This window comes from Papio anubis, chromosome 9, assembly GCF_008728515.1.
Source record: "Papio anubis isolate 15944 chromosome 9, Panubis1.0, whole genome shotgun sequence".
Classification (NCBI taxonomy): domain Eukaryota; kingdom Metazoa; phylum Chordata; class Mammalia; order Primates; family Cercopithecidae; genus Papio; species Papio anubis.
In genome coordinates, this window is record NC_044984.1 from 126,186,606 (window position 1) to 126,201,560 (window position 14,955).

The window sequence follows — 14,955 nt, forward strand, 5'->3', positions numbered from 1 at the left end:
TTAGTATATGCCAGTGCTAAAAGGGAAGAGCGAAGAACACAGCTGTGATGTTTACAAAAGATTGTATCAAATAAAGAGGAGCTCATGTTTTAACAATTCATCTCTGGCTGAACTGAAGAATATAAGCTTTACAAATGGAGTCAGGGCACCAGATGTGCCTGGGAAGCAGATTCAGCAGGTGGTTCCTCGGCTCTGCTAAAGCTTCCTCATTCCATATTTAACCTCTGAATAAAACAATTACAAAAAGACCTGACGCTGGAACCAAGGCCAAACACTTTCTTTTTTTTTTTTTTTTTTTGAGACGGAGTCTCGCTCTGTCGCCCAGGCTGGATTGCAGTGGCCCGATCTCGGCTCACTGCAAGCTCCGCCTCCCGGGTTCACGCCATTCTCCTGCCTCAGCCTCCGGAGTAGCTGGGACTACAGGCGCCCGCCACCACGCCCGGCTAGTTTTTTGTATCTTTTAGTAGAGACGGGGTTTCATCGTGTTAGCCAGGATGGTCTCGATCGCCTGACCTCGTGATCCGCCCGTCTCGGCCTCCCAAAGTGCTGGGATTACAGGCTTGAGCCACCGCGCCCGGCCTAAACACTTTCAAATGATCTCCTGCATGGACCTTCAAGACTTACCTTCGATTAATACCATAAAATAATTGCAATCAGCAAGAAAAAGAAATGTAATTCCTTTACATATGCATATAATATGCTGCCTTACACTGTAAGGCTTTTTTTTGGAGACAGGGTACTGCTCTATCGCCCAGGCTGGAGTGCGGCAGTGCAATCACAGCTCCCTGCGGCCTTGACCTCCTGGGGCCAAGCCATCCTCTCACGTCAGCCTCCTAAGCAGATCAGACCACCATGCCCAGCTACTTTTTTATTTGTTGTTGAGATGGGGTTTTAGTATGTTGTCCAGGCTGGTCTCAAACTCCTGTGCTTAAGTGATCCTCCCACCTCAGCCTCCCAAAGTGTTGGGATTATAGGCACCAGCCACCATGTCTGGCCTGCCGTGAGCCTTTTTAAAGAAGCAACTGTGTTAGACAACACTATGTGTCTCCCATTCTCCCTGTTCTTAACAGCATTTGACTTTGTTTAGGGCAGCAATATGTTTAACGGAGGCCCCACTGCCCAGCCTCTGCTGCAGGTGGGGAGACCACGTGACACCACGCTAGCCACTGAGAGGTAAGGGAAGCCACTAGGTATGGTTTGGGGGGAGATATTTAAAGAAGGGCAGAGCCAGGGCCAGGAGCAGCGACTTGCGCCTGTAATCCTAGCACTTTTGGAGGCCAAGGCAGGAGAATTGCTTAAGCCCAGGAGCTCGAGACCAGCCTGGGCAACACAGTGAGATCCCATCCCTATCAAAAAATCAAAATCAGCCCAGAGTTATAGTGCCTGTAGTCCCACCTAATAGGGAGAGTGAGGTGGGAAGATCGTTTGAGTCTGGGAGGTAAGGATGCAGTGAACCATGCTTGCATCCCTGCACTCCAGCCCAGGCAACAGAGTGAAACCCTGTCTCAAAAAAAAAAAAGAAAGAAGAGGCAGCCAACTACCTTTACCAGTCCTTCCTGGAATGCAGAGCTAATGCTGGAACAGGGCAGCATCTTGCTGACACGGGGCCAAGCAAAGCCTCATGGCACTCTCCCTCAGGGCCCACGCTGGCTCTGGGCTGCCTGCTTCCAAACTTGCTACACTGAGGACAGAACACCTGGGGTTTAGAGCCCTGCAGCTGGCTCTGTCACGGGCAGGTGAACACAGGTCAGGATACACACAGTGAGTACTCACAGTCTGCCGTGTACTCCACCTGGGAGGGCTGCACAGGCACACCGTCTGCGTTGTGTGGGGTGGGAGTGGAGCTGTCAGCCTGCGCCTTACGAACAAGCGCTGCAAGGGGATGATCTGGGTCCACCACCTTCAAGGGCTGAAAACAGAGAAGACACAGCCTTAGCATTCAGTATTCTGAACCACACGGAACTCTTCTGCTACAAAACGCTCACCTCTAGGACACAGTGTACATGCCTCAGAAAAAACACACACACGCATGCACCCATGTAGGTACTAACTAGTTGTGGCCAAATGCCCCAGCTGGCTGTCTCAGAGGAACTGAGTAAACACAGGGTTTCAATTTCCAAAATAACTATCAAGAAAAGGACAGATGAACAACTAAGTCCAGTTTGACACCAATTAAACCCCATGCAAAACTTCAAACTGTTTTTCCTTATAGGAGTTTCTGATTTTTAATCACCAACAGCTTTTCCAGTCCAATCAATCAGCAATCATTCCCACAAAAGGTCACCCACACTGCACAACTGCTGAAACTAGATGCTTAACTGCTGAAAACTAGACACTTAAATCTAGTAGACTCCTGTTTTTTCTGTCGCAAATGGCAGAGTGGTGTGAATTAACCACAAGATACTGCTGAGTGGTTTCTTCACACAGATGAGAGGAGAATTAGAAGTGGAAACATTTATTTAAAAACAATCTATGATGGTAACAGAGGACTTGAACATGCATACATTCTAATCACCTACAAAATCTAATCCTATGATGAAATCACAACTAAACAATTTTCTTTTTTTCTTTTTGAGACACAGTCTCACTCCGTCTCCCAGATTTGAGTGCAGTAGTGTGATCTTGGCTCATTGCAACCTCCACCTCCCAGGTTCAAGCAATTCTCATGCCTCAGCCTCCTGAGTAGCTGGAATTACAAGTGCACCCAACCATGCCTGGCTAATTTTCGTATTTTTAGTAGCGATGGGGTTTCGCCATGCTGGCCAGGCTGGTCTTGAACTCCTGACCTCAGGTCATCCACCCGCCTCAGCCTCCCAAAGTGCTGGGATTACATGTGTGAGCCACCGCACCCGGACAACAGAACAATTTCCAAGTCTTAACCAACACTCTACTTATTCTAAGTATTTCAGAGAGTAAAACTGTAATGAAATGATAAAATTATCATGAGCAAATGCTCATGAATTTTATAAGATAGATAGGTAAGAAACCAAAGAAGCAGATGCTTTGTCACCCAGCTAAAAACAAAAATGCAAATACACCTCAATGATGATAAAATAAGATACAACTGTAACACACAAGAATGACATGCTTCAAATTTTCCAAAATTACGTTAGCAGTTTTGTGGTGGCATAAAAAATATAGTTCAACAATGAGATAAAAACCTTCATCAGCTCTTCAAGGCGGTTACACTTCTTGGAGGCAAAGAGAGAGGGATGCAAGTAATTCCCATCTTCTTCATCATCATCATCTTCATTGTCAGAGCTGACTCCTGATTCTGAAATCAAAATCACATTTCAAAATTTTGGTGTTTGGTGAGAAAAAAAGTACAAAAATTATGCAAAAACTTAGAAGCAGCCAAAGGTAGAGCTTCTTGGTTATCTGTCCAAAAAACACTATTAGTAATTTTTCCCTAGAGTCACCCAAGTTGCTCAGACGAAGGCCAGCTAGAAAGGACTGCAACCTTTGGCCATTTGGTGACTCCTGCCAACACTGAACACCAGCTGGTCTGGGGCTCTGTATGCTTTTTTCTTTCTTTTTTTTCTTTTTTAAAAAAGGGCAAAAATTGTACTAATTTATGAAAAGTAAAATAACAAACAGAAATAAACATTTACACAACTGATTTGAAACTTATTTTAGCTGAAGAGAACAAAATTCAGTGGAAGGGCCAGGCACAGTGGCTCACGCCTGTAATCCCAGCACTTTGGGAGGCTGAGGCGGACAGATCACCTGAGGTCAGGAGTTCGAGACCAGCCTGGCCAACATGGTGAAACCCTGTCTCCACTAAAAATACAAAAATTAGCCGGCCGTGGTGGCACGTGCCCACGATCCCAGCTACTCGGGAGGCTGAGGCATGAGAATTGCTTGAACCCAGGAGGCAGAGGTTGTAGTGAGCAAAGATCGCGCTCATGCCACTGCACTCCAACCTGGGCAAGAGTGAGACTCTGTCTCTAATTAAAAAAAAAAAAAATTCAATGGAAGATATGTGTGTGTGTGTATATATATATACACACAGATGAACGGACTTGTCAAAATACCATCTTTATTCAAAATACAGCTAACTGGCTTTTGCAGTAAGAACTCTAAAAGAGAGACACTGTTATAAAAATAATAGCTTAAAATAGATAATCCAAGTAAAATTTTCACTTTTGTGGCCATGTATAGAGCTATACAGCCCTGAACACTATGGTACATGAATAATCCAAGAGAGGGTATAACTGTTTTCTCTCTGAAACGTTAAGTGGGTAAAAGGAGGGCAAAAATTTCCCACCCAGATGATTATGTTCTGATAGCATCAATATTTAATTATATTTCATTTATCTATAAAATATTAACCAAGGATTTAATAAAGGTGCACCAGCAGGGGTGATGATCACGCCTTAGCTGCAGGATGTGAGACACATTCTCGAAATTCAAGTCTGGCTTTCAACCATGCATCTGTAAGAATGTACGTCTTCAAACTTTTCCCAGAACCACCCCCGGCCTGCCACCCCCACAACACAGGCCCAAAGTCTGGATGGAACAGATGCAGTGGGACCTACTTTTTTTCTCGTCACTTTTGTTTTCCGCCAGGACGGTGTAGCGTCCCTCTTTCATGGCTTTCTGGATGAACTTATAGTAGGGGTTGAGGTAGTGGTCGAAGCGCAGGAAGTCGAACTGGGAGTTCCGGGCCTGCTTGGCCTTCAGCATGATCTCAAACTGCGCTCCCTGCCTGCACACGAAGCTGGCCGTGCGCTCGATGATGGCGTGCATTTTAGCAGTTGGTGGCTACGGGAAAACACACATATTCACATTACCCATTTGTGCTCTTGTCTACCGGCCACATGATTTCATTAAAACAAAGAAATGACTCTAGCTTTACTGTCAATTTTAAGAGATACGAGACTTGAAGCTGGAAGAGCCAAGGCTGTTCAGACTCCTCATCTCCAAATCTCGTCAGGATTTTGCAGGGGAGAAAACTCGCCAGCTGAGGCAGGCCACTCCATGGTGGTACAGACCCATGGGAGGCAACCTCTTTTTGCACCAAGTCAACATTTTTCTATATATCAAGGGTCTTTAAGTTTGGTTCTATGATGGAATTCAGGGGGTTTGTGAATCCCTTGTGTATGCAAATTTTACATACGAACATTTTTCTAGGGAGAGGATACACATCCCATGGTTCTCAATAATCAGAATCACCGCTCTTTCCTTTTTCTTAGTGGGGACTCGTTCTCACAGCTTGGAGGCTCCCTCTTAAAAAACAGCCCTCTCGACACCCAACAAAAGCCACAAGAGCACATACACCATATCTTGTCTTCTGCACCTGACCCCTTCTCCTCAGCCTCTGCATAGTTCCTGGCTCACTGCCATTCCCACTTAGAAGCAGTATTCCAAGCTGAAGACCACCTAGGTGTTGTCTGGCCAGAGCAGACGGGACACTCCAGACACTCCAGGTGAGTTTCTTCCCAGCATCAAAGCCCTCCCTCATCCTTTCATGTGCTGCTAAGGAGTCACTTCCACGACCCTCACGCTCTTAGCATTTCCTGCCCCCAAAAGGATCTTGTTAGACTAAAGGCTGAAAGCCACACATCTAAAATACTTTTCATATCAACAAAGAGATTAACACTAGGAAATTACTTGCAAATAAAACTGGCAATTATTCTCATTAAAAATGGATGGTTAAGAATTCAGGGCTTCATCCTTCATAAAATATAAATGGCTTAGTTCTCTAATTTAATTTTTGAACTAGTAACATCCTTCACACTTAAAAAGGATAAATGTCTACAATTAAAGTTATTCATTAATCCCCAAATAATTTAAATTCCATGTTAAAGGCCCATTGTGTGCATATGGATCATGACTTGGATTTTCAGTAGCTTTGGTTATTGATTGTTAAAACAAAATATTCCATAAACACATCAATAATTAATGATCACTTCATAACAACCACCCTTAAAGGAAAATATGATGTTCCCAGTTGAGGCTTTCTTTATTGACCAAATCACCTTGTTGATCTAAAATTTCTTAAAAGTCGGCCTATTTGTTATATAATATTACTACTACCATGGTTAAAAAGCAATGTGTAGGTTTTTACAAAAAAACAAAACATCTTATGAACATATTTCAAGGTTGGCTACCAACCCTGAATGAGATTAAAAAGTATCTGGTTTGGAAAAAGCCATTCTTTACTTTCTTTATTATACAGACTTTAGGTAAATCATTTTCCATTTAAGAATATCATGATCATTCCTACTACACAATGAGATTTAAAAAATACAGTCAACATATAAATATGCATGTTACAATGGCCTGAGAAAAGGAAACTGTTTTTCGAATTTAAATCCAGTGGGGAAGGCTTCTGTTTAAGGAAGCTGACAGAGCTCCAGAAAGGGTCTAACACCTCCTCTCCCCCTCCCTGGAAATTCCATTAATGTGAATTTAAACTCCAGGGGAGGCATGGGAAACGGGAGAAAGGTATCTACGGGTCAGAAAACCCACACAAATGTATGGTTTCCTAAGAGCTTTGGAAAAAGTTTGAGCTCAGACCCATCGGCGAACCAGGAAGGAGGTGGCATGACATGAAGACAGGGAAATTAGCAAGGAACCCCAGGGGCAGCAGGGCCAGCCCTCTCCTCACAGGATTAGGGGAGAAAAAAAATCAAATACCTGCTTTGCCCAGAGCCCTAAATAAGTATCAGATTGAGCCAAAATTCAAAGGCAAAAATACAAATACAGAAGTACGGCCAGGCCCGGTGGCTCACACCTGTAATCCCAGCACTTTGGGAGGCCGAGGCGGGTGGATCATGAGGTCAGGAGATGGTGACCATCCTGGCTAACATGGTGAAACCCTGTCTCTACTAAAAACACAAAAAATTAGCCAGGCGTGGTGGCGGCGCCTGTAGTCCCAGCTACTCAGGAGGCTGAGGCAGGAGAATGGCGTGAACCCGGGAGGTGGAGCTTGCAGTGAGCCGAGATGGCGCCACTGCCCTGCAGCCTGGGCAACACAGCAAGACTCCATCTCAAAACAAAAACAAAAACAAAACAAAAAACAAAAACAAATACAGAAGTACTAGCAGTAAATATAGGAAAATATTTTCAAACTCTTGCGAGTGGGAAAAGTCTTCCAACATAAGCTTTAAAATTCTGAAGCCATGAGGAATAGAGGAACATGTATCACTCTACACCTAAGTTCTGCACAGAGTCGCACAATCACTTACAAGACAGAGCGTGGGGAGAAAACAGCTGGAGGACACACTGGGGACCAAGAGTTACTGCTCATCAGACGTCAAGAGTCCTTATGAATACGAGCAAAAGGCCAATCACTCCACAGCAGTTCAAGAATGAATCAACATTTTTCTCTCCCCACCCACCTTCCGTGACAATATAGTACCTAAATTATGATGAAATCACACTCTAATCTGCACAGATTTGATAAAGCTTAACTTCAGTGGTTCAGCGCTCTGCAGTCGGTCCCTTGGCTGGAACCCCAGGCCTTACTCTAACATATCTAACTTAGGGCAGTTACTCTTAACTTTCTAAACCTTAACATCTGGAAACAACTGTATCTGCTTCATAGAGTTATTTTTGTATTTTTATTTTTTTGAGACAGGATCTGGCTCTGTTGTCTAGGCTGGAGTGCAGCAGTACCATATCAGCTCACTATAACCTCCACCTCCAGGGCTCAAACCATCTTCCCACCTCGGCCTCCTGAGTAGCTGGGACTACAGGCATGTACCACCATGCCTGACTAATTTTTTTTATTTTTTGTAGAGGCGGAGTTTCACCATGTTGCCCAGACTGGCCTTGAACTCCTGGGCTCAAGCGATTCTCCCACTTTAGCCTCCCAAAGTGCTGGGATCACAGACATGAGCCACTGCACCCGGCCTGTAGAGTTACTTTGAGTATTCACTGAGAGATACGCCTAAAGAAGCACTTAGTACAGTGTCTGGTACACAGTAAGTGCTCCATAAAGGCTGGTTCTATGTTATTATTCATTAACGGAGTAAACGTTGCACATAACAGCAACTATCAAATCCTTCCCTGCTTTTCTTCTGTCCATAACATGTGTTGGAGCAAGCACATTTCCCTTGGAACCATGCCCTAACAGGTCTGGGACTACAGGCATGCGCCACCACACTGGCCTGTTATTTTTACTTGTTTATAGAGACGGGATCTCACTATGTTGCCCAGGCTAGTCTCGAACTCCTGGCCTCAAGTGATCCTCCCATCTTAGCCTCCCAAAGGGCTGGGATTACAGGTATGAGCCACTGTTCCCAGCCTGGGGTGCTGTAATTTCTAACTACTTCTTACTCTTCATCCAAAAACCTCAAGGATCCTGTCATCATTAGGTTCTAAACCAAGTTAGTTCAAAAACCAAGAACCTCCTAAAGTACCTGCTGTTTTTCCCAATCACTCCAACCTCGTCAGTGAGTTAAACCATGTCCTGCCCCTGAGGCAGCAATAGTCTACTTAACCACAATTCAACAATCCTGAGGCCTAGTCACCAAAACACCTTATAATTCAGACACTTCTGTTTTCTACATTTTCTCCACTAACATGGACACCACAGTGTATAATTTACACAATGAATTACTGCCAAAAAATCATAATAATTATGAGAATGAAATACTGACACTACCACAAAGTAAATGAAAGACGCAAATGACAGACTCAATCAAGCCCTCAGTTTCCACACAGTCAAAACAACATTCAAGAGGCCTTTTATAATATTAGAAGAAACTCTAATGATAAGATAGCAAGTTGCTACACACTAAGACTTACTTTGTTCTCCAATGAGTGACAAGTATGTTTGATCTGGCAGACTACCAAGAGCTTAGTGATGCTTAGTTTGGCTGAGAACACAAAGCTATTAAATATTTTAATAGGAATTAAGGCAACAAAATTCTATTGTACCTCTATATTTAAATTTGAATAAAATTTAAAAAATCTTTAACACTAAAAACAAAATTCCATATAGTCAACTTCACATAAACTTTTTAGCATTAAATATTAGATGCAGCACTTAGCATTTAATAAAAATGGAGTAACTGATTTTTAAAGCTTCATGTTAATGTGTCATGCATAATATACACATTTCAGAACAAACAGGAATACGACATATACTAATACATGGAAAATATATTAATACAAGTCTCAGGATATCAAATCTTTGGGTAATTTTAGCTTTAACTATAGCAAAATCATCAGTACTAGAAATGGAGAAATAAACAGATGTAGTAATATAGTTTGGATCTGTGTCCCCACCCAAATCTCCTGTTGAATTGTCATCCCCAATGTTGGAGGTGGGGCCTGGTGGGAGATGAACGGATCATGGGGTGGATCCTTCATGAGTAGTTTCGCACCATCTCCTCAGTGCTGCTCCCGTGATAGACAGTGAATGAGCTGTTGTGAGATCTGGTCATTTGAAAGCATGTAGCACCTCCCTGTCTCCCTCCTGCTCTGGACATGCTAAGACATGCCTGCTCCCTCCTCACCTTCCGCCATGAGTTGAAGCTTCCTGAGGCCTCCCCAGAAGCAGATGCTGCCCGGCTTCCTGTACGGTCTGCAGAACCGTGAGCCAATTAACCCTCTTCTTTATAAATTACCCAGTCTCAGGTATTTTTTTATAGCCATGCGAGAAATTACTACCAATACAAGTAGTAATTACACTAGGCAAAATCCAAAAAGTTATTTTACCCATATTTGCAAGAATAAAAGAGAGAGAGAGGATATGTAAATGAATAAGGGAAGAGAAGGAAAGTGTTGGAGGCAGGAATTAAAAGGGCTATTTTTATATTGCCCTTCATCACATAATGAAGGGTAAGAACCATCAAATTCACGCTGAACTCAATGAGACTGGCAGCAAGTGATCGCAGTGGGAGGTGAGAGATGCTCTTTCTGTGCTGAGCTTTCCCGGCATCTACTGTGCAGGTGACTCAGGATGTGGGACACACAAAGAATCGAGAATGCCTGCGTCTATGCCACTTGCAGTCCAGTTACAAAAATGTCCAAGAAAAAACTTCCTGCTAGGCACAAACACTTAAGATTCCTTCCCAAGTATACACACGCAGCAGAAAGATTTTCAACTTCCCTAGTAAACATATAAAAATCCCATAAAGCACGGTGACTGAAGATGGCATCATAGTTAAGACCACGGTTCCCAGTTGCCATTTATTAGCCAAATTCTTGACGTTCCTAAGTCTCAGTTTCTTCATCGGCACAAGAGGGAGAGTAAACAGCAGCTCACTTATAGGACTGTTAGCATTAAATAAGATTAATATGCAAAAAGCAGCTTAGCACGTGACTAGAATGTGGAACTCCCTCAATGAACATTCAGAAAAAAAGGAAAAATCCTGGTTTGGGCTTTAACACCTGTTATAACTTAATTTAATGTGACATAACTGAAATAGCAGGAAAGGTCAATGCTGAACAGACAGTAACCAGCTGCAAAGCCCTCAGATGAGGAAAACCAGGGTAGAATTCCCCTTCATCAGTGGAAGGGCGGCCTGGGCCTGGAGATGCCACAGGGACCTCATCACAACACAGAAAACTGCAAAGAAAATGTAACGTGAAGTGCCCCCAAAAATCACACTTTAAAAAGCCAGAACAAAGCAACGTTACTGAAATCAACGCTGTCCTGAGCAAGAGTGCTTTTGCATCTATGTGTGGTTAACAGCCCACTTACCACTGATTCTGACTTGGGGATTCAACTATATGGCCGCTGAAACACACCCAAGTCCTCAAGTCCCTAATGCTCCAGTCTAGTTCAAATTTTGCTATAAGTCTTCCCTTTTTCTTTGAGGAAAATAAGTAGGGTGTGATCTTTTTACCCATTAACTCACAAACCATTTTAAAGCATTACATGCCTAAAAAGCAGCTGTAATCATCGAGCTTTCCCACAAGCAGGACTGAATCATGATAAATCATAATGATGACAACTAGTGCTCATGAAGGACACATACCAGCTCCACGTCAGATGGGACGCTCAATCCTAAGGGGGCAACGAAGGGCTCTTCATTTTCCTCTAAATTTTCAGCCTCATTTTTTTCTGCATAAAAAGAAAATTTAAAAATTCAGAACAATGCAGGGAGGAAGGGACCTGCAGCAAGATGGAAGCATGTGACTGGCTGTTCCTGCTTCTTTACCTTCTGTTTTACTTCTAGAAGCCAGTTTCAGCTTTCTCTTCTACCTACAACGCAAGTGAAACTCACTTTACAAAATTCCCAATGAGGCGGGGCGGGGGGTGGCAGGGGCGGTTGCGGCAGGGAGGTGTGGTGCAGCAGAAGGAGTGTGTCTAGGGTCAGACTGCACGGCATTCCCTTGGTATACACAGGGTTCTAGGACCCCTGCGGACACCAAAATCCACATGTGCTCGAATTCCGCTTTTGGTCCATTTGAACCCACATATACAAAGAAGCTGACCCTCCGTATATGCGGGTCTCACATCCCTCAATCTGATCCCTGTATGGCTGAAAAAAATCCTCATATAAGCGGACCTATGCAGTTCAAACTTGTGTTGTTCAAGGGTGACTGTAGTTAAACTCCTGCCCTGCCACTTGTTAGCCCCAGGATTCTGCTGTTCTCTGTTTCGTCACAGGCTGTGAAGTCATCGCATCTACTCCCAGGGCCAAGTGGGGCTCAGGTGAGATAGCCCACCTGAACATCTCTACCATAATCTTCCACACTTAGCAGATGCTCAGTCCATGTTCCTTTTCCCCTCCACATCTCTTTCAGGTATGTAGGTAAGTATTTCATTGGTATCGCTAAGATTTTTCTCCAACTATTTCTGTGGATTCCTGACAGCATGACACAACACAAGGTAATCAATTCCTAGATAAATGATTTTCATCTTTGAATTGTAAACTACCTGGGTATAACTGTCAAGATTACTCCACCCAAGCAAATTACCTCTTTCACAAATAATCAATTATTTTTCCATTTCTGTTTATTCATTAACCATTCACTTAACAAGTATTTGCCTACTATGTGGTAGACAAGGTACTACACATTATCTTTCTGTATTCTAAGGTACCTAAGTACATCTCAATAACTCAGATGATTACCAGTTTAAAAAGACACACTGAAATGTACAAAAATACCACAGCAAACTTTAAAAAGCTAACTTTTTTAAGGATTTCAATGATCTATTGAGGTTCTTATTTAAAAACAGATGACATTAAAGAAGCAAACCTTAAATCTTCATGAAAATAAATGTTTCTATCATACACAGTAAAGGCTCTTGAAGCGATCAATAATTTGCAACGATCTCCTGTCAAGCCTCATTCTGTGAAACCAAGGAGGAATTTTAAGCAGGTTTCCTGGTATATAAAAACTTGGGTATTCTAGTCTGATCAGATACAAGTTGATTACAATCCCTATTAAGTTACAGTTATTTAACACTGTCCCATCCATTTGTTTGAGTCCCCTGTTCTTTCAAAAATCAGAGACAAAGTTGGGTGCAGTGGCTTACACCTGTAATCCCAGCACTCTGGGAGGCCGAGACAGGTAGATCACCTGAGGTCAGGAGTTCAAAACCAGGCTGGCCAACATGGTGAAACCCTGTCTCTACTAAAAATACAAAAAATTAGCCCGGCATGGTGGCACACACCTGTAATCCCAGCTACTTGGGAGGCTGAGGCAGGAGAACTGCTTGAACCCAGGAGGCAGAGGTTGCAGTGAGCTGAGACTGTACCACTGCACTCCAGCCTGGGCCACAGAGTGAGACTCTGTCTCAAAATTCAATCAATCGATCAATCAATCAATCAGAGATGAATGAGAGGGCAGAGATTTACTACTGCTTTTTAAAAAGCTCCCTGTAATTAGTAATCCTGTCATTCAGCTTCAGTAACCAAATGACACAGTAAGATTAGAAAATACCAGAAACACTGGTCTGCAGCGATTTTCTATTGGTAAAATGCCAAGCAGCAGATGTTTCCTCTTTCCCAAAATCTCTTTGGGAATGAGGCAGGAGTGTGTGTTTAAAAATGCAACTTTTTATATTCCAAGGTAGACTGCCTTAAAAAAAATAAGTAAGGCTGGGCACGATGGCTCATGCCTGTAATCCCAGAACTTGGGGAGGCCGAGACAGGTGGATCACTTGAGGTCAGGAGTTTGGGACCAGTCTGGCCAACATGGTGAAACCCTGTCTCTACTAAAAATAGAAAACTTAGCCAGGTGTGGTGGCAGGCGCCAGCAATCCCAGCTATTCGGGAGGCTAAGGCATAAGAATTGCTTGAACTCAGGAGGCAGAGGTTGCAGTGAGCTGAGATCGCACCACTGCACTCCAGCCTGGGTGACAGAGCGAGACTCTGACTCAAAAAAATAAAATAAAATAAATTTAAAAATACAACTTTTACTATATTTTCCTAAAATGAAAAAAACGATTAAAACATTGTCTAGGCAAAAAGCCTTTCCTTAATGTTAAGTTATTCACAAAAATAAAGGCATTTTAATTGAAATAGCCTTTTGGGATGGATGGGTTAAATAGATTTGTTCTATTCTTATATATACCTTATTTACAGAAAAAAACCAGCTTTAGTAGCATAAAATAAAAACCAACCATTGCAATAAAAACTCAGATTTAAATAAATTCAAATAATCTTTTGTTTAAAAAATAGATATATAGCAGTGAGGGCCTGTCCCCGCCCCATTATTCCCCTAAAAAAGAGGAAAAAAATGGATATAGAATAATGATGAAAAATTATGAACATCTAAAGGATAGAAACTTGACTGAAAATAGTAAAGATGGCAGAGATGGAGGCACCATCAACTGCTTTTGGCTAGTATCACAAGGCTTTAAAATACTAACAAACAATACAATAGAGTAATTTTGAAAATCAAGACATATGTAGACATATTGACGGCTCAGGAAAAAAAAATTATTTTAACAGAATGTGACACTCAATGTGGCTGTTAGTGGTATTGGATTCTACCACAATATGCACGTGTGTGTGTGTGTGTGTGTGTGTGTGTTAGGTGTTTCACTTATATTAATACAAGTTAAACATAAAACGTCAAGCTCTAAGTTTTATGTGGGCCCAATTTCCATTAAGGAAATTAATCAGCATATAAGGTAATGTTCTGAGAACATGATTACAGAAAGAAAAGAAGTAACACTGTAAAATACTAAAGAGAATTTTATCTTAAGGGGAAAGCAAACTAATACTCAGAAGATAAACTAAGTCATGCTGAAGTTCTCAAAATTCAGTAATTGTAACAAACTGAACACGATTTAGCCCAATAATTACACTGAGACAACGGTCCACCAGCGAGAACCGGGGCTGACAAACTCTATAAAATGCCAGACAGTATCAATAAATATTTTTGGTTTTGTGGGCCATGTGGTCTGTTTCATTTCTTCAACTCTGCTGTTGAAGTGCGAAAGTGGCAACAGACAATATGTAAACAAATGAGCATTGCTGTGTTCCAATAAAACTTTGTTATTTTCTTTCCAATATTTTAGATCTATGGTTGGTTGAATCCACAGATGTGGACCCGATAAGCTGACTGTATTTCAACTCTTTATTTGTGAAGTGGTTATAGTATCTATTCTTTCCTTCTGATAAAAACACCACAGATGAAGTCGAACTCGTGTGTCGCTTAGAGATAAGACAACAAAATGACAACTATCCAGAACCCTAGGAAGGAGAGCTTATGCTGGATAAATCAATGGGTGTTCACTTCTTAGACCTGATACAACATTTCCAGTGCACTGTAACTTCTGAGGGATGGGTAGCTTTGAAAGTTAATGCAAAAAGTCTTAAGTACCTTAACTAGCCTTTAACTCGGTATAATTACAATTACACTTGAAAGTTTCTCTAAAAGCTCATAAAATAGAGCTGCGCAACAGTAATTCTTGTGCCCACGAAGTAAGGAGCAGGACTAAAGGCAGGGCAAAAGGAAAGCCTGTGTGCGTTTGCCCCACATTCTACCATTCCATTAGGACCGCAGCCCTTGGAGAGTGCCGACGGGTAGAACCCT

General features: G+C 42.4%; 1 protein-coding gene across 7 annotated transcripts in view; it reads right to left on the reverse strand.

Moving 5' to 3' along the window:
• Positions 1-14,955, reverse strand: part of SFSWAP (splicing factor SWAP) — a 91,825-nt gene that overhangs the window by 71,838 nt on the left and 5,032 nt on the right. For 5 of the 7 annotated variants that reach the window (XM_009182080.4, XM_017946358.3, XM_017946356.3 and 2 more), the window contains exons 4-7: positions 10,938-11,023; positions 4,539-4,764; positions 3,162-3,274; positions 1,774-1,909 (exon numbers count right to left, since the gene is read on the reverse strand). In XM_009182080.4, coding sequence (XP_009180344.2) covers positions 1,774-1,909; positions 3,162-3,274; positions 4,539-4,764; positions 10,938-11,023 — 561 coding nt within the window. The remainder of the gene's footprint in view (positions 1-1,773; positions 1,910-3,161; positions 3,275-4,538; positions 4,765-10,937; positions 11,024-14,955) is intronic. The other 2 variants (XM_031650934.1, XM_031650935.1) reach the window with 1 other exon arrangement.